The 25,545-nt window shown below is 41.9% G+C and overlaps 1 protein-coding gene across 7 annotated transcripts in view; it reads left to right on the top strand.

The window, feature by feature from the left end:
* The window catches only part of DNAH14 (dynein axonemal heavy chain 14), a 407,059-nt gene that overhangs the window by 126,191 nt on the left and 255,323 nt on the right, over positions 1-25,545 (top strand). For 6 of the 7 annotated variants that reach the window (XM_042925989.1, XM_042925990.1, XM_042925991.1 and 3 more), the window contains 4 exons: positions 1,031-1,143; positions 10,505-10,567; positions 15,260-15,404; positions 19,155-19,286. In XM_042925989.1, coding sequence (XP_042781923.1) covers positions 1,031-1,143; positions 10,505-10,567; positions 15,260-15,404; positions 19,155-19,286 — 453 coding nt within the window. Of the gene's footprint in view, positions 1-1,030; positions 1,144-10,504; positions 10,568-15,259; positions 15,405-15,442; positions 15,627-19,154; positions 19,287-25,545 lie in introns of those variants that run through there. The other variant, XM_042925995.1, reaches the window with a different exon arrangement.

Here is a 25,545-nt window from a genome sequence, read left to right on the forward strand (position 1 = left end):
GTAGCTTATGTTTCAGATCCTCTTGGGGAGAAAGCTTTTTACTGGCGAGGTTCCTTTTCTTTTTTATAGAGATTTAGGTTTGGGGATTCAGTTTTGTCTCAAATACCTTAAGAGTGTGTGTGTGTGTGTGTGTGTGTGTGTAAAGAAAACTAGACTACAGGGATTTGCTGACATCATAGGAATTATAATAATAAAAGAAAAAACTGTTTTCTCAGGTTGGTCAGAAACTTCATTGCCAGAGGTAGAAACCCCACTCCCCCAATACACTCAAATAGTGCTTTGATACTGATTACAAGTTGTGATCGTACAACTTGTTACTTGTTTGGGCCGTTTGTTTAGTGTCTGTGGTGCCAGCCTCCCGGCTACACTGTAAGCACGTGTGGGCGGGGCCACATCCAAATGAAGCAGATCCGTAGGTGCACGTGTGGGGACGCCCCATGTGTGTTATCAACTGAAGATGGAAAGAACGACTTCTATATAAACAAAAGTATGCACGTAAATACGTATATGGTGATATAGACATACTTTTATTTCTAGAAGACATTTAAGAAAAGGCTACCATTCGCATGGGGGAGAGGGGTTCTTTGGAAGAGAATTCCTTGAGGGAAGAAAGTCCTGTGGTTCTTGAATGTCAAAATGGGGTATCTTGGCAATGGGATTATTAGCCCCTCTGGAACCACTCTATCCCTGTAGTTAAAATTGAGCTCATAAATACCACCTGCATAGAAAATGTGAGAATTACGAGACTGAAAAGAACAGGTATCTGTGGAAAGTATGTCAAGGTGAGGAAGTTTCCCGTATTCTTTATCGGAGCACAAGAAATAGCATTAGAAAAATGGCAAGAATAGAAGTCGTGTGGGACGGGAAACCAAGTTTGGGTAGAGACGAAGTGGTGGAGGTCGTATACAGAACAGGCCTCATTATCAAGGCAAGTAGTTATGAGGCAAACCCAGGGTTGCCTAAGTCCTTGAAAATTGTGCATATTTGTTTTAAGGCAATAAAGTCGTGCTTTTGTGCTCTGTGTTTACAGGTTACTAACGTAGGTGGCGTAGAAGAAGTAGAATCTGTACCGACTGTGGAATGGCTTTTAGAAAGAACGTGTTACCATTTATTGCAGCAGTTCAGGATATTTTCCAAGTTTCGGTGAGATGAAAGAAAACGCAGCCAGTTATTTGCAGTACGGTCCTGTTGAAACAGGAACCGCTCGGCTGACGCGTGGGTTCTGCCGCCCGGTGCCGCCTTTGTGGGGAGTTACAGAGGAAACGGGGTACTCCATAGGGGTGTTTTAGGCTAGATGCAGGTGCAGGAAGATCCTGAACTTACTACCTCCCACAGACACAACACACCTACATGTGGAATCATTTCCTCTGGAAAAGTCCTGGAAACGGAGGACAGAGGCCACATGGAGACAGGTAGAAGAGACAGAGACACGCTCTCACCAAACAGCCTATCCCCAGTGCGGCAGCCACAATCAGGAGAGATCTCAAAAATGTGGGGACTCTCCCTGAGGAGTAGGGGATGTTTCACACATCAGGCACCTCAATCGTTGGGTTCTGCACCGGAGAGATGAGCTGCCAAAATGTAAAACAATGGGGATTGTGTCCAGGAAAACCATAAAACTGGGGAACAGAGAACCTGCCCGTAAAGGGTTAGCACGCACACTCAACTCACCCTGGGACCCAGAACAAAAGCTGCACTTTGAGAAGCATCTAGGCCATACCGAAAGGAGACTGACCCCCTTATTCCTGAAGTGAATGCCAGAGAAGCAGGATCTTTCTGCGACAGGTGTCATTTTGCAATCCCGTTGTACTTTGCTAATGCCAGTGTTGGCATTAGCCATTTTGGCAATCTTCCTGTAACCTGGGCATGCCCCATCACTCCATGCCACAGCCGCACCACAGCCAGCTGGGCAAGCATCCTGTCCTCCCCTGGCCGTAACTGCAGCCACCTTGCCAGATGAGTGCCATGCCTCTCAGTGCCACAGCCCCGGCCTCCCCACAGCCAGCAGATGCGAGTAGCCCACACTCGGGACTGCCCTGGAGGACCTGGCACTGGTGGCCAGATGGGATTGTGCTTCTCGGCCTCAGGGGTCATCTACACAAGGCCACTTCTTCAAGACTGGGAGAGGTAGCTGTTTTGCCTCATGTATAGAAAAAAAAAAAACACATAAAATCAGGCAAGATGAGACAGAGGACTTATCTTCCAAATGAAAGAACAAGACAAAACCTCAGAAAAAGACCTTAATGAAATGGCAACATCAGTAAATTACCTGATGGAGAGTTCAAAGCAGTGGTCATAAAGGTGCCTCCCGAGCTTGGGAGAAGAATGGATGAGCGCAGTGAGAACTGCCACAGAGAGATGGAAAACACAAGAGACTACCAAATGGAAGTCGGAGAGCTGAAGCAGAACAAATAACTGAAGTATACACTAAAGGGGTTCACCAGCAGACTGGGCGAATCAGAAGAGGTCGGAGAGTGAACCAGAGGACAAAGCAATGGGACTCGCCCAGACAGAGCAGCAAAAACGAGAGAGATTTTTTAAAAAATGAAGACAACTTAGGTGACCCATGGGACAATTTCAGGCAAAGTAACATTCACATTATAGGAGCCGCAGAAGGAGAGAAAAGGGGGCAGAAAAACTTATCTGAAGAAATAATGGCTGAAGATTTCCTTAATCTGGCAAAGGAAACAGACCTCCACATCCAGGAATCCCAGAGAGTGCCAAATAAGAATCCAAAGGGTTTCACCCCAAGATATAATTAAAATGTCAAAAGTTAAAGGTAGAGAATCTTAAAAGCAGCAAGAGAGAAACAACTTGTTTACACACAAAGTAAACCCAGGAGGCTATCAGCAGGTTTCTTAGCAGAAACTTTGCAAGGCAGAAGGGAGCGGCAGGACATATTCAAAGTACAAAAAAATTGCAACCGATAATACTGTACCCGGCCACTCAGAATTGAAGGAGAGAGAGAATTTTCATATAACAAAAGCTAAAGGACATCATTACCACTCAGCCAGCCTCACAAGAAGTTCTAAAGGGACTTCTTAAAGCTAAGAAGAAATGGCACTAATTAATGACAAGAAAACATATGAAAGTGAAAATCTCAGTGGAAAAAGGTAAGTATATAGTGAAGGTAGTAAATCATTTATAAAACTAATATGAAATTCAAAAGACCAACATAGTAAAATTAACTAAAACTACAATAATTAGCTAAGTAATACATAAAAAGTTGTAAAATGTGACAAAAAACCTAAAACATTAACAGAGGGGGATGACAATGTAGAATTTTGGAATGTATTCACATTTAAGTTGCCATGAACTTAAAACACATCATTATATACGTACGATGTTGTATCTGAACCTCATGATAACCACAAAAACTTTCAATGAATACACAAAATGAGAAAGGAATCTCAACACTAAAAGTTATCAGACATCAGGGGAAGAGAGAAGGGAAGAATAAAAGAACAAAAACTGTAAAAACAGCTTGAAAACAATAACAAAGGGCAGTAAGTACATACCTTTTAAAATTAAATGTAAATGAACTAAATTCTCCAATCAAAGGATGTAGAGTGACTGAATGGGCTTCTAAAAAAAAAAAGTCTCCTCCGTATGCTGCTGACAAGAGACTCAGTTCAAAAGTAACGGCACACAGACTGAAGGTGAAGGTATGAAAAAATATATTTTATGCAAATGGAAATGAAAAGAAGGCTATGGTAGCTTATATTCACACAAAATAGACTTAAAGACTTATAGAAAATAAAGTAGGGCATTAAATAGATAATGATAAAGGGGTCACTCCAGCAAGAGGATATAATATTTATAAATGTATATGAACTCAACATAATGTTTAATGAACCCACAAAATGTTTAAAGGAAATATCAACAGACATAAAGGGAGAAAGAGACAGCGATCCAATAATAGGAGGGGACTTTAACATCCCACTTTTGTTAATAATTAGATCATTCATACAGAAAGTCTGTAAGGAAACATTGGCCTCAAATGACACATTAGACCAGATGGACTTAATAGATCTATATAGAACATTACATTCAAAAGCAGCATAATATGTTTCATCTTGAGTGCACACGGCACACTCTTCAGGGTAAATAACATGCTAGGCCACAAAAACATCTCAGTAAATTTAGCAAGATTGAAATCATCAAACATGTTTTCAACCATGATGGTGTAAAACTGGAAATCAGCTACGAGAAGAAAATTGGAAAAACCACAAAAATGTGGAGATTAAACAACATGCTACTGAAATGAAGGGACCTTTGAAGGAAAAAAAGGAGAAATTAAAAAAAAATACCTAGAGACAAATGAAAAACATATCAAAAATCTACAGGATGCAGCGAAAGCAGTTACGAGAGAGAAGTTCATAACAATACAGGCCTACATTAAGAAGAAAAATCCCAAACAGCCTAACTTTAAACCTAAAGAATTGGAAAAGAAGAGCAAATGAAACCCAAAGTTAGTACAAGGAAGGAAATAATGAAGATCAGAGTGGAAATAAGTAAAATAGAGACTAAAAAGACAACAGAAAAGATCAATGAAACCAAGAGCTCGTTCCACAAAAAGATGAAATTGGTGACTAATGAAGAAAAAGAGAACTCAAAATCAGAATAAAAGAAGTTATAACTGACACCATAGAAATATGAAGAATCCTAACAGAGACAACAGTCACACACAGGCAAACCGGACAACCTACAAGAAATGGATAAATTCCTAGAAACATATAACCTAGCAAGACCGAATCATGAAAAGGTAGAAAATTTAAATAGACCAATTACTATTAAGGAGATTAAATAATAATCCAAAACTTCCCAACAAAGTCCAGGATCAGAATTCACTGGTGAATTGCACTAAACATTCAAAGAATATTTAATACCTAGTATTCTTAAACTCCTCAAAAAAAAAAAAATGGAAGAGGAATGACAGCTTTCAAAGTCATTTTATGAGGCCATCAGTTACCCTGATATCAAAACCAGAGCATACCACAAAAATAAAATTACGGGCCAATATCCCTTATGAACATACATGCAAAAATCCTCAACAAAATATTGACAAATCAAGTTAGGAAATACATTAGAAGGATCATACATCATGGTCAAGTGGCATTGATTTCAGGAATGGAAAGGTTCAACATCTGCAAAACAATGTGACATACTGTGATACACCACGTTAAAAAAAATGAAAGATAAAAGTCGTATCTTCTCAATAGATGCAGAAAAAGCATTTGACATAAGTCAACATTCATTTATGATAAGAACTCTCAACAAAGTGCATATGGAGGGAATGTACCTCAACACAATACAAGCCATATGTGACAAACCCACAGCTAAAATAATATTCCAACTTTGAAAAGCGAAAAGCTTTTACTCTAAGGTCAGGATCAAGACAAGGGTGACTACATTTCTTAGCAGAGAATTGGAAGTCTTAGCCACGGCACTGTTAGGCAAGAAAAAAATAAAAGGCATCCAAATTGGAAAGGAAGAATTAAACTGTTATTATTTACACATGACATTATACTATGTATGGAAGAATAAAGCTGTAGATATTGCAATCTCAGATTTCAAGATCCACTACAAAGCTGTAGTGATCAAACAGTATGGTACTGGCACAAAAATAAACATGTAGATCAAAGGAACAGAATAGCAAGCCTAGGAGTAAACCCACGATTATATGGCCAATTAATCTTCCACAAAGGAGGCAAGACTATGCCATGGGAAAAAGTCTGTTTAACAAATGGTGTTGGGAAAACTGGACCACTTGCTTACACCACACACAAAAGTAAACTCAAAATGGGCTAAAGACTTGAAAGTAAGAACTGAATGCATAAAACACCCAACAGAAAGTAGGTGGTAAACTCCTTGACGTCATTGTTGGAGATGTTTTCTTAGATCTGACTTAAAGGCAAAGACAGCAGAAGGGAAAGTAAACAAATGGGATGGCATCTAACGGAAAAGCTTGTGAGCAATGAAGGAAGCCATCAATAGAATGGAAAGGCCAACTACTGACTGGGATAAGATGTTTGTAAATCATATATAATGAGGAGTGAATATCCAAAAAAAGAAAAAAAAGGAATTCATACAACTCGGTAACAAAAATAATCCAATTCATAAATGGGCAGAGGATATGAAGAGGCATTTTTCCAGGACCTGCATACAGGTGGCCAACAGACACATGAAAAGATGCTTAACATCATTAATCAGGGAAATGCACGTCAAAACCACAATAGGATATTACCTGCTGCATGTCAGGATGACTATTATTAAAAAAAGAAATCACAAGAATTGATGGGGATATGGAGAAAAGGGGCCCTCGCTCACTGTTTGTGGGAATGTAAACTGGTGAGGCCACTATGGAAAACAGGATGGAGATTCCTGAAAAAATTAAAATTAGGACTACCAAACAATCGAGCAATTCCACTTCTGGGTATCCTAAGAAAATGAAAAGACTACTTTGAAAAGATAATGCACTCCTTTGTTTCTGGTGGCTCTATTTGCAATAGCTAAGACATAGAAACAACCAAAGGGCTCACTGATAGAGATGAATGGATAAAGAAAAGGTGGTACCTATATACAACAGAACAGTACTCAGCCAGAAAAAAAAAAAAAAGAAATCTTGCCATTTGCATCAACACGGATGGGACCCTAAAGTATTCTGCTAAGGGAAGTAAGACAGAGAAAGAACTATACCACATCATTTCAAGTATATGTGGAAACTGAAACAAAACCAAGACTCATAGATACAGAGCGCAGAGTTGTGTCTTGCCAGAGGGGAGAGGTGCTGGGTGGGGGATGAAACGAGTGAAGAGAAGGTACAGACTTCCCGTTATGAAATAAGTCACAATGATGGAATGTACAGCCTATGGAATACAGTCGCGAGTGCTGTATTAACCATACGGTCACAGATGATAACTACATTTATTGTAGGCATCAGTTCACAGGGTATACAATGTCAAATTACTGTGTTGTACACCTGAAACTAATATAATACTGTATGTCAATTATACTTTAATACAGTTTTCTTTAGATAAAGGAAGCTTACCCATTTAGGTATGAAAACGCCCATCTTTTTGGATAAATATTGTAAGAAAAAGATTTTTTTATGGTCAGATTTAAGTTGACTATAATGACCTTAATTTACCGTGTATTTTTCATGCATTGATTCATTAAATGAGTATTTATTGAGAGTTTGCAAGAACCACACATTGTTCTGGATGCTGGAGAGACTCTGTTGAACAAAACAGTTGTCTTGCTCTCAAATGTCTTGTGGGTAAGAGGTAAAAACATAAATACGTGGAATACCAGGGGCAGAAGGAATGTTATAGAGGAAAATAGATCAGAATTAGGGGGCTGGGGCGGCTTGGTTCGAGATCATCACTTAATAACTCATCTAGTTCTGAGTGACACGGCGGGACAAGGACACCAGGGTTTCTGCGAGTCTGATCCTTCACACAGCGGTCCCAGATTTGTTCTCCTAGTGTTTGTACCTGGTTTTTTAATTTCCTTTTGTTTCGTGTGTAGTCGACACCTGATGTTACATTAGTTTCAGGCGTCCGTACATTGTGCTGTGCACCACGCCGCACCCGTCCCCGAACAGAACGGTGCCGTTACCATAATTTTTTTGTTTCTAATGTATGTATTTCCTTGTGGTCTGCTGCTACCTGGTGGAGACTAGGAGAAGAGATGTCATATCTTAAATGGTTACATTTGATATCAAATAGTTGGAATAACTAAGAACCTGAGGAAGTTTACTTGTATAAGAGAAGTGAGTGGATTTTGTAGCAGAGAAGTTACTCACTTACAAAACAAGTATTTATTGTGTACTTTTGCTCCACCGTTCTGGGCACTGGAGGTATCATGGTGTAAAAAACGTACAATGTCTGTGTTCCTGTAGAACTTCATTCTAATGGAGGGAGATAGATAACAAGTAAATAAATAAGATTATTTCAGCTGGTGCCAGGGGCCAGAAAGATAATAAAGCAGAGATGTGTGGTTGCTACTTTAAGTAGGACGGCCAGAGAGGTGCTCTTTAAGCGGAGGCCTCACCGATGAGAAGGACACGTCCACGGGGGGTCTTGAGGGAATAGTTTAGACAGAGCACATAGCAAGGCCGGAAGTTGGGAGGCAGGATCAAGGTCGCCGTGTATCCAGAGGTAGAGATGGTGCTGCTGACGCCGAAGTGTCGGAGAGGTTGGTCGGCAAGGACGCGGGCTCTGGCTGTCCGAACCTGAGTCACATGCCGCGTGGGTGACTGAGAGACAGTTCTGAGAAGTTCGTCTTCAAGAAAATAGATGATCATCGCACCCCTGTAAATTAGGTGCCAGTGCAAACTGTCATCGTTGGGCTTTCCACCGTTATCCTTGCCTTGTAACACATGCTTGGGGTTCGCTTCGTTCTAAGTAATTTCAATTGATTAAGCTTTTGAAGCATAGTTGGAACTGGGATGAGTCATCTTCTAGGACATTTAGCATCAGTAAGTGCATGGTCAAAATGGTTCATTTTTTTTAAATTCACGTTAATCAAAGTATAAGTTAAAGTTTATGCAGATTAAAACCTATAAATTCATTTGATTTAAAAATTTTATTTTTAACATTTTGTAAAGTTTTTTTTTTTTTTTTATGACTAATAATTGTAACAACATGTCAAGCAGAAAAAAGGTGAATCTGAAGGGTTAGTGGCTCACAGAGGCGACGTGCTGTGTCCGGTGCAGGGGGGGTTAGCAGCTTATGGAGGCGACGTGGTGTGTCCAGTGTAGGGGGTTAGCGCCTTACAGAGGTGATGTGTGTCTCGTGCAGGGGTGACTTGAGCTGCAGTGCCCGCCTTTTACCTCGTGGGCCGTCCCGGAGGACTTGTGCCATGGCCTGGTGTGGACACTCATCACACTGTCGTTGGGGTGATTCGTCTGGTTTCCAGGGTTCTGGAGTCCTGAGGTTCTGTGACCGGATGGAAGTGAGACGGGAACTTGAATGCCTGTTGGGAGCCTGATTTAGGTCACGTTACCAGATCTGAGGTGTTTCTAAGGCCTTGGGTGTGCCTGTTTGTGTGACATCATGGGACGCTTTCTGAACTGCTTGCTTGTCCCTGGGGCTCCTTCAGTCTTCTGTGGTTCAGAATCAGCCAGGAAGATGGGCTGGTTCCGATTGGCCCCTCAGGCGGTCCTCTCCCAGTTGGCTCTTGCCTGCCGCGTAAGGAATCTCGCTTTGGCAAACAAGTGTCACCTTGAAAGTGTCACCAAGTGTCACCGTTACCATCCTTCTCAGACGGGTACCTTGAGGTTTTAAAATTACAAATGCATCCTTTCAAAAACATAAATTAAATATCAATATGATATACACTATCTTAATTTTTTATTTACCAGTATACAGTGATTTCTTACCAACGTTAACTTTTCTTATCACTGAAAATTGAATCTTGACTCTTCTCGAAATAGAATCTCTTTTAAAACCAGTAAGCAGGGGCGCCTGGGTGGCTCAGTCGGTTAAGCATCCGACTTCAGCTCAGGTCACGATCTCGCGGTCCGTGAGTTCAAGCCCCGCGTCGGGCTCTGGGCTGATGGCTCAGAGCCTGGAGCCTGCTTCCGGTTCTGTGTCTCCCTCTCTCTCTTCCCCTCCCCCGTTCATGCTCTGTCTCTCTCTGTCTCAAAAATAAATAAAAAAAACGTTAAAAAAAATTAAAAAAAAAACCCAGTAAGCTAATAAAGGTATAAGGGAAAAGAATATGTTTTTATAGATTTATATTAATTGGGATGTGATAACTGTTAGGGTCAGGCGTAGGCTAGGGTAAAGGTAAGAGTCAAGAACTATAAGTTTTAGCAGTCAAAGGCTTTATTGGGAACTAAGGTCCCGGGCGAGGTTCCGTGACTCAGGGAGAGAGAGAGAGGAGTTAGGGAGGTCGCGCCCGGTTGTGGTGGGGTAGGGCTTTTAAGCTGCAGCGTTCCGGTTCCGGGTGGGCCTTTTTCGCGCCAGGTCGTGCTGTCGCTCGGTGATTGGTTGACCTCCAATTCGTTCTGGCAGCTACTAGGGGCTTTTCATTGGGTTGCACTGGCAAGATGGCCGTCCCCTCCACTGTGGTTCCAGGGACATCCTAACAGTAACTAAACTAATTATGTGTCTATGAGAATTATAATGAGTTTTGATGACGTTTACTTTTCTCTGTTCTGTTGATAGTTTGGGAGAGAAGTGATGTGGTCTGGTATTTGCTTTAAGTAAAGTTTATGATGAATGCAACCTGTTCTAGGAAATCTAGGATTTCTAAGACGTTACTAAATGTATTCCAAACCATGAGAGACTCTTACAAACTGAGAATAGACTGAGGGTTGATGGGGGTGGGGGGGGTGGGGGGGATGGGTATCGAGGAGGGCACCTGTTGGGAGGAACGCTGGGTGTTGTGCGGAAACCAATTTGACACTAAATCTCATATTAAAAATAAAATAAATGTATTCCATATAAATACATGACTTACAAATATAGAATGTAAGAAATATCTTTCCTTTCAGAATTAATAAAGCATTTGTTACTTGGAAATTGAATGTTAGAAGAATTAAGACAGAGAAGAGCAGGTAAGCTTAAAGAGGCAAATGCATTTTTAACTATGTTAAGGGGAAACCTTATTTTAAATATGTAGTATGGAAGCAGGTATAAATCACTTTTCACTCAGTGATTGGAAAGTCACATCACGGTTATGAGTAGGTTTAGTCAATCTTACTTTCAAACACCATTTTTGTATATCACACGTGATGATAAACACTGACGACATTTCCCAGTATGTCAGTCTGCGGCATGAGGAGATGATAGTTCTGTGAACAGCTTACGATGACTTCCCCTGGTCGCTTGATTGACCTTTCTGCTTCCAGAAAGGGGAGTGACTACGTCATAGGAGTCAAATGGCTGTTAATCCTGTTTTACGGGGTCTCTGGCAGCCCCGTGTTGTTGTTGTTGTTGAACTTTGTACTTTGAGGTACCTGTGATGGGATGCAGTTGTAAGAGATGATGCCGAGAGACCTCCTGTTTCCCCCAGAGGTAGAACCCCCCAACTTACTGTACAACACGGCAGCCAGGACAGTGGCACTGACGTCATCAGGATACAGAAGATTGGTCACCGCAGGGTCCCTCGTGTTGCCCCTGTACAGCCATACTCGCTTCCCTCCCAGTCCCACCCTCTTCTTAGCCTGTGGCAGGCACAACGCGGGTCTCCATTTCTGTGAGTTTGTCTTTTCGAGAATGTTGTATAAATGCAGTCATGCAGTATACGACCTTTGGGTTGGGGTTGGCTCTTCCCTGAGCGCAACTCTGGACTTCCGTCCAGGCTGCCGCATTTATCCGGCGTTCCTCGATTGCCGGGGAGCGGCGCGTGCTGGGTGGGAGTGGGAAGTACACCTGCCGTTCTCCAGCTTTTGTTTATTAGAGATAAAGCCCTCTAAACCTTCATATGTAGGTTTTTATGGGAACACAAGTTTTCATTTCTCTGGGGTAAATGCCCAGGAGTGCAATCCTGGGTCATACGGCGATTGCACGTTTAGTTTTGTTTTGTTTTTTCCATCCCCGACAGCAATGTAGGAGTGATTCAGCTTCTCTACCTCTGTGCCGCCATTTGGAATTGTCACTGTTCTTTTGTTTTAGATATTCCGGTAGTTTTCTGGCAGTGTCATGTTGTGGTTTCAGTTTGCGGTTTCCCTAATGATGTTGAGCATCTTTCCATGTGCTTATGGGCCATCTGTGAATCTTCTTTGGTGCGATGTCTCTCTATGTCTCTCTGGTGAGATGTCTCTCCATGTCCCTTACACATTTTCTGGTGGGATTGTTTATCTTTATACTGTTGAGTTTTTAAGGGTTCTTTTTATAGTCTAGACACGAGTCCCTTGTGCATGGTTTATAAACATTTTCTCCCAGATTTGGCTTGTCTTTTTTTTTTTCAATTCAAAAATATTTAGCATCTCTACATGCCAGGCATTAGGCTAGAGTTAGCCTGCTTTGTGAATGGGTTAACGTAACTTTCTAGCCTCACTGCTTCATTGGCCTGGGTGGCTTTGATGCGGAGAGCTGAACTCCTCCTCTGTTCAAGGGACACCCTTTGCTACAGGGGTGGTTGGAGGGAGGGGTGTGGGTGAGGGGTTGGGAGGAAGGGGGGTTGTTGATGGCCATTCATTTCTAGGAGGCAGCATATGGTTTGATCATGTTTTCAGATCCGTCTGCCAACCTCGGTCTTTAATTGCTGTGTTTAGACCCTTTACGTTCAGTCTAATTATTTATTCGTTAGGGCTTAAGTTTGCCATTTTATTTTTTGGTTTCTGTTTCTTCCCTCTGCTTTTTGTCTGTTTCTTCTTTCTGTGGATTCTTTGAATATTCAACTATAGCAGTATTTCTTAGAATTCTATTTGGATTTTTCTATACTATTGTTTAAAGTATGTCTGTGTAGCTGTTTGGTGGTTGCTGTTGGCGTAACATCATACATACGTAGCGTGCAATTTACTAGCGTTGCATTTTATTAGTTTGAGTGAACTGTAGAAACCTTACCTCTGTGTGTCTCTGCCCTCCCCCATTTACAGTATGACGGTCTTAAATGTTTCCTCCACTTGCTTTCGGCACTGTTACCGTTTTTGCTTCCACCATCAAATATACGTTGTAAAACTCGAGAACGAGAACGACAGTCTATGTGTTTTTAAAATGTATTCAGTTTGGTTTGTTTATCATGCTCTTGCTTCTCAATGTCGCAGGGCTCCTTGGGCTGTTTTGTTGTGTATTTCTGTTGCGAGAACTTCCGTTAGCCATTCCGTTAGGGCAGGTCTGCGGGCAGCAAAGTCTCCTGCTTCTCCCGTGTCCAAAAACATCTTCTTTGTTTCTCCGTCATCGAAGAAGATTCTGCTGAATATGGGATTCTGAGTGGACAGTTCTTTCCTCTGAGCCCTTCTCCTGGCCTCCATGGTCATTCGAATTGCTTTTCTTCTGTAGTTGGTTTTTTCTCTTGCTGCTTTTGACACTTTTTCTTTTGGCTGTAGTTTTCAGAAGTTTGACTTTGATGTGTGGTGGTTGGACTTCTGTCTTTATCCTGTTGTAGTCACCCTGGCTTCTAAACCTCTGGCTCGTGCATCCATTGACAAACTTGTTGCATTTTCGTCCATATTTCTTCAAGTGTTTTTAGCCCTGCCCTCTCCTTCCTCTGCTTCTAGGACTGGGGATGCAAATGCTAGATCTTTTTTATGGTCCTGCTGGTCCCTGAGGGTCCGTTTATTTTTTTCAGTCAGTCTTTACTCTGTTGTTCAGATTGAATGCTTTCTGTTGTTGTTCTTTCAGTTCACTGATTTCTCTGTCCACTCCGTTCTGCTGTGGAGCCAACATACTGAGTTTTTCATTTCAGTCATTGTATTTTTTAACTTATAAAATTATATGTCTTCTGTTTCTCTGCTCACCACCACCCAGGGAGGATGACCTTCCCTATTCCCTGCTCAGCTTTCCCTGAAAACCCCCAGAGGACCGCTAGGGAAGCTCACTACCAGTTGCCCGGGGCACGATGCCAGGCTCTCCACGTGGCCTTTCCCCCCTGTGGTATCTCGCTGGGATAGAATGGTGGTTGTTGAAAAGTTTTCTGTCTTGCTCGGCTGCCCCTTTCTGGCCCTCGAGCCAGACAGCAGGCGTTTCTGTCCGCACCTGTTGGCATTTCCAAGCCTGGGCTGTAGAAGGCAGAAGACGACGCGCCTGATCACCCTGTCACTCCTGGCCGGTCTGTCTTCTCTACCTCTCAGTGTCTTCTCATGTTCACTTCATATGTAACGTTCACAGTTTTTAGTTGTACCTAGAGGGAAGAGTAGTGGAAAGTACACTTACCCCATTTTTAGAGGAGCCAGGACCTGAGTTTTAAGAGATTTCTGTGATATATGTTCTAATGCCAAGCAGTTCAATCTTGTGAGTCAAGTTTGCGAGAATGTATTTAGCTCTCTAGTACGATACAATGGAAATTTGTTGGCGAGTTCCTGGTAACACCTTTGCCTGAATAGTCATCAGATGATGCATTATTTTTCTCTTGTCAGATCTCACCATCACAGTTCTAAATGTTTTCATGCTTTCCCCACCTATAATTGTTTTCACAGTGAACCCTCCCTAGTTTCCTCATATCTGTGTTAAAATACACACATAAAGTCAATTATATTTTTTTAAAGGAAAGAAGAAAGCTTTAAACAATGCTGATTAATGTGGATTCGTTACTATGTGAATCTTCATCATCATTCTCTTGTGAATAGATCCCAAGATGGGGTTTGATTTTTTTTGTGGCGGTTCACTTTCTGGAATGTGCCATTTGTCTTTAGTATGATTTCTTTTCTTCCCTGTACTAGATACCCAGGGGAGTGTCCGTGAACAAATTCCACCTCTGTGAGTAGCTCCAGGTTATGCGAGGCCTGTGTCATTTGAGGAGGCCTTTATGACAAAGACCACAAGGCCTTGGGGAGGGGGAGGGCAGTGAGAATAAAGGGCCCAGGGAGCTTCTTCATGGTGGATAAAGCTTTCGCCAATAAAACGGAAAGACAGGAAAAGGCTAATTTCTGACGATTATATTTTTATATAAAATATACCAAAATCAGCTATAAAAGTTAGCCACCCCACAAGGGATGGGTGAAGGGCAGAAGCCCCCCCCCCCTTCTTTGATACACTGTTGCACAGGGAGGTTCGCTTTTCTTGATCCAGTTTTTAAGGAGCCTGATCTCTTTCACTTTGCTCTTTTCTCCTTCAGTTCTGTCTTGTGTTGTTAGAAGTGATAATACTCACCTTTGTGACCACGATCGGACCGGCAGAAAGGGGCAGAGGAAAGAGCAAGGCTCATCTTTTCTATTCTAGGATATAGGTGGTTGGAGAACTTAAGAAACATTCTCCAAATGGTTCCCAAGTCTAGCTAATTTTTCTTCCTGTAATTGGGGAAAACATAAATTGAGGAAAAGTATTTAAATTTAATAGGGGAAATATAACTTATGTTGTACATCGCTGCCTACTGTTTCAAAGTTGTTAGAACTCAGTGGCATAAAATTATATCATCACTTGTTTGCCCTCGTATTTTTTTACTCAACACACCCAATACCAGAACCTTGCTTTCAACATTATCAGCCAAACAAACCCCATTATGCTTACTAACGTTTATTAATGTCATTTAAAATACAGTAGATATAATACATATGGATACAAAACCAATTACACAGTTCTGTCTAAGTGAATTGTATTCATTTTGAACAGGAGCCAGATAAGTCTGGAAAGTTTTTACCTTTCAGGTCATTTTTGTGCCGCCATCTTTTTGGGGCTGATGAGTTATTTCAAAGCTGTCTGCTCTGTGTGAAGGGACTTTGTGAAGATGCAATTGATCGCAAACGTGGAAAAGAATATGAAGAAACTCCATCTGCCATTTGCCTCATCAAGGTGAGGAGCAGCACACTGCCATTAGTCTCTGTTTGCAGGTAGAAACCAGGAAGAACAAAAGGAGTTTTGAATCAAAGGATACCTGTCTCTAGATCCGGAAGAAACCATCACTACGGATGACTAACATTCCACAATAGTTGCAAAGAACATCGTTTCCATGGATAGTCATTTTTAATAATTAATAACATTCCTTATATAAAAAAATTTTTTTAAGTGTATTTACTTGAGAGAGAGTGAGCAAGCAGGGTAGGGGCAGAGAGAGAGAGAGAGAGAGAGACAGAGAGAGAGAATCCCAGGCAGGCTCCGCACTGTCAGTACAGAGCCCGGTGAGGGGCTTGAACTCACAAAACGTGAGATCATGAACTGAGCTGAAATCATGAGTTGGACGCTTAACTGACTGTGCCGCCCAGACGCCCCTAACAACATTCTTTATACATAGTTTCATCCCTCAATTCAACCTAAGTCTGTTATGAGGCCCTTTCTTTATTTTCAAAACTCTGAATGTGCAATATCATTTATAAATAGTAATTTCTAATATATAATTGTCAGCTACCTGCGATGTTCTTCTCTCTCAAGATTACATGGCAAGAAATTGTCATAAGTTGCCACTTGGAGGTTTTGCTTCAATTTATGGGTTTTTCTGTTCCACAGTTCTAAGAAAGGGTGACCTTCTTTTTAAAAAAATTTTTTTAATGTTTTTATTTATTTTTGAGATAGAGACAGAGCACGAGCAGGGGAGGGGCAGAGAGAGAGGGAGACACAGAACCTGAAGCAGGCTCCAGGCTCTGAACTGTCAGCACAGAGCCCGACGCAGGGCTCGAACTCACAGACTGTGAGATCATGACCTGAGCTGAAGTCGGATGCTTAACTGAGCCACCCAGGCGCCCCAGAAAGGGAGAGCTTCTTACTGAATGTTTTAGTTTATATAGTTCTTTCTTTTTTTTTTTTTAATGTTTTATTTATTTTTGAGAGAGTGACAGAGTGAGGGTAGGGAGCAGAGAGAAAGAAGGGAACAGAGGATCGGAGCGGGCTCTGTGCTGAGAGCAGGGACCCTGATGCGGGACTCGAACTTATGAGCAAAACCATGAGATTGTGACCTGAGCCAAAGCCAGACACTTAACTGACTGAGCCATCCAGGCGTCCCTAGCATAGTTCTTTCAGAGAGGTTAAAGTATATAGAACTATATGTTTTAAGTGTTTAGTATACAATTGAACAAGATTCTAGCAGCTTTTGCTTCATTTACCCACTGTGTGAAGGAGGTACTAAAAAGTAAAATTGATAGTCATCTAGACTTAAAAATAGTGAAAAGATTTGATAAATCAACTCAAATTTGATAATCAACTAAAAAATTAATTGTGTTGACTGTATATGCGTAATATGGTTAATACCTATAAATCAGCGTATTTTTAGAATTGATTATATATAGTGGCTGATACGTAGATGCTTAATAAGTAGTCTTCGAGTGAATAAAAGAATTAATGAAAAAATGAATTATTACAGATGAAGTGTATTTTTTATAACTGTATTGAGATTAATGTTTCAAAAGGATTAAATTCAAGTTAAGTATGAGACATTTCATTGAAGAGTACTTTTATATTGTTTTATTCTAGAAGGAAATTGGTTGGACAGCTATATTAGATTGTTTCATGAGTGACTTAGTCACAGAATTTACCAGTTAATGGTGGGCGTTAAGGCAAAGGAAACTTTAGTATATCTGTGAAGGCTGTGCCTCATGGATGGTAATGCTCACAGAGTGACAGAGAAGGGATGACAGGACTCTTCCCTGGAGACCTTAGACCCTGTAAATATTTGTCAATTACCTATTTTATGCAGAGGAGATGGGTAAAACTAAAAATGAGGTATTGTTAATTTTCCTTTGCTCACAGTTTATTGGAAGAGATGATTCTTTACATAGAAAAATGATTGCTAATTCTAGAGGTAGTCCCTCAATTTTGCTAATCATTCTAGCCAACCAGGTAGCAAAATAGAAGGCAAGGAGGATTTATCGGCAAACAATGCTTGTGAAATACTCACGCCCCAGAGATTCAGGGGAAGCAGAGATCAGCCTTTGCAGTGGAAGTCTAGGCGTGTTGCGGGAAAGGAGGACGTGATGAGCTGGGCCGTGCTGGATTTGAGGAGCTGGGGAGCTGGGTCGGGTAGGGGGGGTGTATGTGAATGTGAGGAAAGCGCTCAGTTTATGTTCAATTCGAAAGTTAGGTTGGGTCTGAATGTTGGGCCAAGAATAGCAGACTAAGGGAGAGCTAGGAGCTGAACCTGCTGTGAGCGGGGGCGCTCCTGGTGGGGGTCATGAAGAAAGGTCGCAGGGACAGGAGTTCCTGAGACCCACTGGAGAAACCAGGCCCAGAAGGAGGGACAGCAGGGATTCGTAGCCTGGAGAACCGAGTCGGGGGTCAGGAGTCAGAAGGTGGACTGCTGGGGGCGCAGGTACCAAGGAGGGGTCCCCGAGGCAGGTGTGCACGTGCTGTGTGGACGAGTGTGTGCCACAGGGCCCCAGAGCGTCCACAACAAATGGGAAAGGGCCTGCGTTCTCATTTCGTCCAGACCTAGGGAGACCGGTTTATCCAAGGCCATAGAACCAGCTGGAGAGTTGGGATTTGCGTTCAAGAATAATTGTGTCTTGGGGGCTCAGTACTTTGCCTTGTGCACATGTGACTGTTTGTGTCCCACCCCTGTCGGGGGAGAGTGCAGTGGGCGGTGCTAGTCATCTACACGTTTCACAGGCTCCCCGCGCGGTTCTTCTGCAGAGTAAACTCTGAGAATTATTCTTAACAGTGATTGAAAGTTTCTGAACATGTCATTTTAGGAAAATTAATGTGATGTCACTTTGTGGGGGCAATGGAAGGCAGGGAGAGGCAAAGAGATGGTTAGAGCACTAGAATAATGCAGGTGTGAGCAAGAGTGACTTCAGTTAGTGGTTGGCAGTGAGCTCAGAAAGGAAGCGACATTTTGAGACACCTTTACTGGAAAGATCAGGGCCTGGTAACCAGAAAAAGGACGAGGAGAGGGAGCACACAGAGTTAATCCAGAGTTTTAAGGTTAGGGGAGCACTTTTCAATTTTTTTTTTTTTTTTTGCAAGCCTACACTTACCAAGTATTAGAGTACCACTAGGGATAAAGGTGCGTGTTTGTTGATGAAAATGCGTTTTGGTGAGAGAATTAACACATGGTGGGAAAAACAGGAAAACACCGCAAGGAGGAAAGACACTGGGCTACCGTGAGTGGGCGAAATGTCTGTGTGCTGTGGGGCCCAGTAGCACAGCCGATGGGATTTCCCCCGTGCTGCATGCCGAGTGAGCTCATGCACACTTCACGTCATTTGGATTATTTAATTTTAGCCTCTTTATCTGACGTTTAGTGCTCACATCTGTAATTTTACACGCAATTGAGATTTCAAGGGTAAAAGCAATTCCTGGGTTTGGTGGCTCCCCGGGGCTCAGATATTTCAAAACACCTCAACTCCTGAGTTCTTCTGCTTAGGCTTAATCTTCGTTACAGTTAAAATAATAACGTATTTTTCTGTGTTTTATTAAGATGTAGTTTAACTGAGTGTGTGGATTTGAAGAACACGGAAAGCATTTGGTGTATAAAGCATAATGTGTATGAAAGAGAGTTTAAAATATGCTCTTTATGACATGAAAGGATGACCAGAATATTTCGTGTCTTTTTTTTTTTTTTTTTTTTGTAACAAACTTTGACTTTCCAACATTCAACATCTATCGGGTGAGTAGCTGGATAGGTCCCGAACATATTCTCTGGATGGATTTTGTGAAGAACAGGCACGGCAGGCTACCCAGGCAGTGAAACAGCTTGAGGATATCAGAGAGAAGGCTATTTGCGAAATGAAACGTACATTTTTAAAGGTAATTCTTTCATTCTCTCCTCTCTCTCTCTCTCTCTCTGTCAGCCTGTAACATACTGACCGAAGCAGCGTCTCCGGGTTGCATGCCTGGAGGCGGAGTTAGAAATGGGCAGGCGGAGGGACAGAGGTGGTTCCTTAGGCCAAGCAGCTAATGCCGCATGGTCGCCGGGCATGGGACACTTTGCAGGGGCCGTGTGGGGTGCAGGTGTACGCGCGTGCAGGTATATCCCCACCCCCCGCCTTGTGAAAGTTCATTTACACCACTTTGCTTTACAGCAGATGTATATGCATAGCTGGTTTGTTAGCTGAAATCCAGAGAGGATGTTGCTTTTACAAAAAAAGGCCAGAAGCACAGAGAACCCGCCGCATCTATTACAGCGGTGGTTACACGGCAGCGAGGGCGCCGGCCCAGCTCCTTCCCCGGGCCCCACGTGGCTTCCCTTTGGGCCGGGGCTTCGAGGAGGCGTCTCTGAGCATCAGTTAGTTTTGTGCAGCTGTCAGCAAAGCCTTTTGGGGTGTGGGAAGGCTCGAAAAATTTCCATATAAATTAATGGTAATGGCTTCTTGGCTTTATGCTGCTGCAGCTTTTGGAAGGTTTCGTAGCAACTCTACCTTTGGAGAGTGGGGGAAGCCTGCATAAGAGTGTGTGTGTGTGTGTGTGCGCGTGTGCGCGTGTGCGTAAATGCACGCGTATGGATGTTTACGTATGTACCTTCAAGATACTTAAAATCTAACCCGACCTGGCATATATAGGGAAATACGATTTGTTACGAAGTTCGGTGTTTATAAGACAAAAACTCATTGCTCAAGAGAAACATAACCAGATGAGACAAAACTTGCCTGAGGATTTTATGAAAAGGACTCAATAATTCAATGAGCAGTGTCCTCAGAACATTGTTCTCTGAGATGCTGTGACTCACTTGACAGGATTATTTTACGGAGCTTCCCCAGTCGGGGAATGACTGCATGGAAGCGTCATTCACAGACGCCCTTGGATGAGGGACTGATGCCGTGTCGTCTGGTTACAGGCTGGTGGCCTCTCTCCGCTGCTTTGGCCGAGTCCAGGAGCACAGCGGAGGCTCTCCGGGGGAGAGGTGGACCGGGTCCCCCTCGGTTTTCAGACCGAGTTTCTGTGAATTAATTTCTGGTGGAGACTGGGTAGCAGTGAGTTCAAGGCTTCGCCTGTTGACAAGAAGATGCAGTGCGGCTGTTTTTCATCAATGGAACAAGGACTCTCCTTCCTCATCTGGTTCCTCAGTCACCCTAACTTCCTGAAGCCCAGTCGTGTCCCAGGCAGACTCCGGGACACTGGCCAAGGGATTAACGGCATCTGTCTTGGGACCCTGGTTACGGATTACTCGCAGTCTGGTTTCTCCCATTCAGCTTCATCAGGGTCTCATCATAAATATTTGTTAAGAGGTTTCCATTTAAGTCGTGATAGGCAACAAGTCCTCCCTCCTACAGAAACTAGTTTGATTTGGTTTATATGACTTATAACTGAAATGTTTAGACTTTTTTTACTTTAAGTTTTTATTTAATTCTCGTTCATTAACATATATGGTAAAAATTGGTTTCAGGTGTAGAAGTTGGTTATTCGTCTCTTACATACAACACCCAGTGCTCATCACAGCAAGTGCCCTCCTTAATGTCCATCGCCCCCACCTCCCTCCATCAACCCTCAGATTGTCCTCTATAGTTAAGGCTCTTATGGTTTCTCTCTCTCTCTCTCCCTCCCTCCCTCCCTCCCTCCCTTTATTTTTCCTTCCCCTATGTCCACCTGTTTACTTTTTTAAAAAATTTTTAATGTTTATTATTTATTTTTGAGAGACAGAATGTGAGTGGGGGAGGGGCAGAGAGCGAGGGAGACACAGAATCCAAAGGAGGCTTCAGGCTCCGAGCTGTCAGCACAGAGCCCGATGTGGGGCTCGAACCCACGAACCACAAGATCATGACCTGAACCAAAGTCGGATGCTTAACTGAGCCACCCAGGTGCCCCCCTATCTGTTTTGTTTCTTAAATTCCACAAATGAGTGAAATCATATGGTATTTGTCTTTCTCTGACTCACTTACTTTGCTTAGCATGATACACTCTAGCTTTATGCACATCATTGCAAATGGCAAGATTTCATTCTCTCTTCCCCCTTCCCCCTCCCTCCTTCCCTCCCTTTCCCCTCCCTCTTTCTCTCCCTCCCCCCTTCCCCTCCCTCTGCCCACTCCTGCATGCTCACTCTCTGTCTCTCTCTCTCAAAAAAAAAAAGTTGCTACAGCTAAGGTCAGAAAGGTTGCTGCCTGTGTTCTCTAGGATTTTGATGGTTTCCTGCCTTACATTTAGGTTTTTCATCCATTTTGAATTCATTTTTGTGTATGGTGTAAGAAAGTGCTCCAGTTTCATTCTTATGTGGTCACTATCCAGTTTTCCCAACACCATTTGTTGAAGAGACTGTCCTTTTTCCACTGCATATACTTTCCTGCTTCGTCAAAGATTAGTTGGCCATACGTTTGTGGTCTATTTCTGGGTTCTGTCTTCTGTTCCATTGATCTGTGTCTGTGTTTGTGTTAGTACCATATTGTCTTATTGGTTACAGCTTTGTAACACAGCTTGAAGTCCAGGATCGTGATGCCTCCTGCTCTGGTTTTCTTTTTCAGTATTACTTTGGCTATTTGGAGTCTTTTCTGGTTCCATAAAAATTTTCAGATTGGTCTAGCTCTGTGAACAATGCTAGTGGCATTGTGATGGTGATTGCATTAAAGATATAGATTGGTTTGGGTAGTACAGACATTTTAACGATGTCCGTTCTTCCAGTCTGTGAACATGGAATGTTTCTCCTTTTTTTGCGACGTCTTCAATTTCTTTCATAAGTGTTCTATAGTTTTCAGGGTGCAAATCTTTTATCTCTTCAGTTAAGTTTATTCCTAGGTATTTTGTGGGTTTTGGTGCCATTGTAAATGGGACTGTTTTCTGAATTTCTCTGTCTGCTGTTTCATTATTGTATAGAAGTGAAACAGATTTCTGAACATTGAGTTTGTATCCTGCGACTTTGCTGAATTCATGTGTTCTAGCAATTTTTTGGTTGAGTCTTTCAAGTTTTCTACAGAGTATCATGTTGTCTGCAAATAGTCAACGTTTGACTTCTTCCTTGATGATTTGGTAGTCTTTTATTTCTTTTTGTTGTCTGATTTCTGAGGCTAAGATTTCTAGTACTATGTTAGATAGTATTGGTGAGAGTGGACATCTGTGTCTTATTCCTGACTGTAGAGGAAAAGCTCTCTGTTTTCCCCCATTGAGGATGATATTAGCTGTGGGTCTTCCATATATGACCTTTATGATGTTGAGGTATGTTCCATCTATACTTTGTTGAGAGTTTGTATCATGAAAGGATGCTGTATTTTGTCAAATGCTTTTTCTGCATCTATTGAGAGGATCATATGGTTCTTATCCTTTCTTTTATTAACATGGTATATCAGGTTAATTGATACACAATTAGTGAATCAACCCTGTAGCCCAGGAATGAATCCCGCTTGATCATGAGGAATACTTCTTTTAATGTACTGTTGGATTCGATTTGCTAGTATCTTGTAGAGAATTTTTGCATCTGTGTTCATCACCTGTTCATTCTCCTTTTTCGTGGGGTCTTTGCTTTTGGAATCAAGGCAATGCTGGCCTTGTAGAACGAGTTTGGAAGTTTTCCTTCCATTTATATTTTTTTGGAACAGCTTGAGAAGAATAGGTATTAACTCCTTTAAATATCTGGTAGAATTCCCCTGAGAAGCCATCTGGCCTCGCACTCTTGTTTGTTGGGAGAGTTTTGATTACCGATTCGATTTCTTTGCTGGTTATGGGTCTGTTTAAATTTTCTATTTCTTCCTGTTTCAGTTTTGGTAGTTTGTATGTTTCTAGGAATTTGTCCATTTCTTCCAGATTGCCCAATTTGTTGGCATGTATATATTTTTTTAAATTTTTTAAAGTTTATTTATTTTGAGAGAGAGAAAGCTCACAAGCGGGGTAGGGACAGAGAGAGACAGAAAGAGAGTTCCAAGCAGACCCTGTGCTGTCAGCACAAAGCCCTGTCTGGGGCTTGAACTCACAAACCATGAGATCATGACCTGAGCTGAGCTTAAAGTCTAATGCTTAACCAACTGAGCCCAGGCACCCCTTGGCATGTAATTTTTAATAATAGTCTCTTATAATTGTTTATATTTCTGTGGTGTTGGTTGTGATCTATCCTCCTTCATTTGTGATATTATTTGGGTCCTTTCTCTTTACTTTTTGCTAAGTATGGCTAAAGGTTTATCAATTTTATTAAGTCTTTTGAAGAACCAGCTCTTAGTTTTGTTGATCTGTTCTGTTTTTTTGTTTGTGTCTACATCATTTGTTTGTGCTCTAGTCTTTATTATTTCCCTTCTTCTGCTGGCCTTAGGCTTTATTTGCTATTTTTTTCTAGCTCCTTTGAGGTGTAAGGTTAGGTTATGTATTTGGGACCTTTCTTCCTTCTTTTGTTAAAATTTTTTTTAACGTTTACTTTTTGAGAGCAAGAGAGAGAAAGTGAGCGCAAGCAAGCGGGGGAGGGGCAGAGAGAGAGAGAGAGCGAGACAGAAGATCCAAAGCATGCTCTGTGCTATTAGCACAGAGCCTGACGAGGGGCCCGAACCCACCAACCGTGAGATCATGACCTGAGTTGATGTCAGACGCCTAACTGACTGAGCCACGCAGGTGTCCCCTTTCTTCCTTCTTGAGGTAGGCCTGTATTGCAGTGTACTTCCCTCTTAGGACTGCCTTTGCTGCATCCCAAAGGTTTTAGACTGTTGTGTTTTCATATCCATTTGCTTCCATGTACTTTAGTTCTTTAATTTCTTGGTTAACCAGTTCATTCTTTAGTAGGATGTTCTTTAATCTCCATGTGTTTGTGGTTATCCGAATTTTTTCTTGGGGTTGACTTCAAGTTTCATAGTGTGTGGTGTGAAAATATGCATGGTATGATCTCAGTCTTTTTCTACTGTTGAGGCCTAATATTTGATCTGTTCTGAAGAATGTTCCATGTACATTCAAAAAGAATGTGTATTCTGCTGTTTTAAGATGAAATATTCTGAATACATCCATTAAGTCCATCTGGTCCAGTGTGTCATTCAAAACCACTGTTGCCTTGTTGATTTTCTGCTTAGATGTCGTGTCCATTGCTGTTAGTCGGCTGTTAAAGTCCCCTACTATTATTGTATTATTTTCAGTGAATTCCTTTATGTTTGTGCTGAATTGATTTCTATATTTGAGTGTCTCCAAGTTTGGGAATAAAAGTTTGTAATTGTTAGATCTTGATGTATAGACCTCTTAATTATGATATAACGGCCTTCTTTATCTCTTCTTACAGTCTTTGGTTTAAAAATCTAGTTTGTCTGATACAAGTATGGCTACTCCAGCTTTCTTTTGACTTCCATTAGCACGATAGATGGTTCTCCATTTCCTCATTTTCAATCTACAGGGGTCTTTAGATCTAAAATGAGTCTCCTGTGAGCAGCATATAGATGGGTCTTGTTTTTTTTTTATCCATTCTGATGCCCTGTATCATTTGATTGGAACATTTAGGCCATTTACATTCAGAGTGATTATTGATAGATATGAATTTGGTGCTATTGTGTTATCTGTAAAGTTGGTGTTTCTGGTGATATTCTCTGTTCCTTTCTAGTCTTTGTCACTTTTGGTCTTTTTTCCCCCACTCCTAAGAGTCCCCCTTTAATATTTCTTGCAGGGCTGGTTTAGTGGTCACAGACTCCTTTAGTTTTTGTTTGTCTGGGAGACTCTTTCTGTCTCCTTCTGTTCTGAGTGACAACCTTGCTGGATGTAGTATTCTTGGCTGCATATTTTCCCCCTTGAGTACGTTGAATGTATCCTGCCACTCCCTTCTGGCCTGCCAAGTTTCTGTGGGCAGATCTGCTGCGAACCTGATCTGTCCTCCCTTGTAGGTTAAGGACTTTTTTCCCTCGCTGCTTTCAGAATTCTTGCCTTGTCTGTGTGTTCTGTGAATCTGACTATGATATCTTGGCAGTGGCTGGCTTTCGTTGAATTTGGTGGGAGTTTTCTGTGCTTCTTGGACTTCAGTGGCTGTTTCATTCCCCGGATTGAGGAAGTTCTCAGCTATAGAGTGCTCAAATAAACCCTCCGCCTCTTTTTCTCTCCCTTCTTTTGGGACTCCTATGATACAAGTGTTACTGTGCTTTTTCCCTAAGTCTGTATTTGTGATCCAGTGCCTTTCTTTCCCTCTTCTTTT

The sequence above is a fragment of the Panthera leo genome, chromosome F3, assembly GCF_018350215.1.
Source record: "Panthera leo isolate Ple1 chromosome F3, P.leo_Ple1_pat1.1, whole genome shotgun sequence".
NCBI classification, from domain to species: domain Eukaryota; kingdom Metazoa; phylum Chordata; class Mammalia; order Carnivora; family Felidae; genus Panthera; species Panthera leo.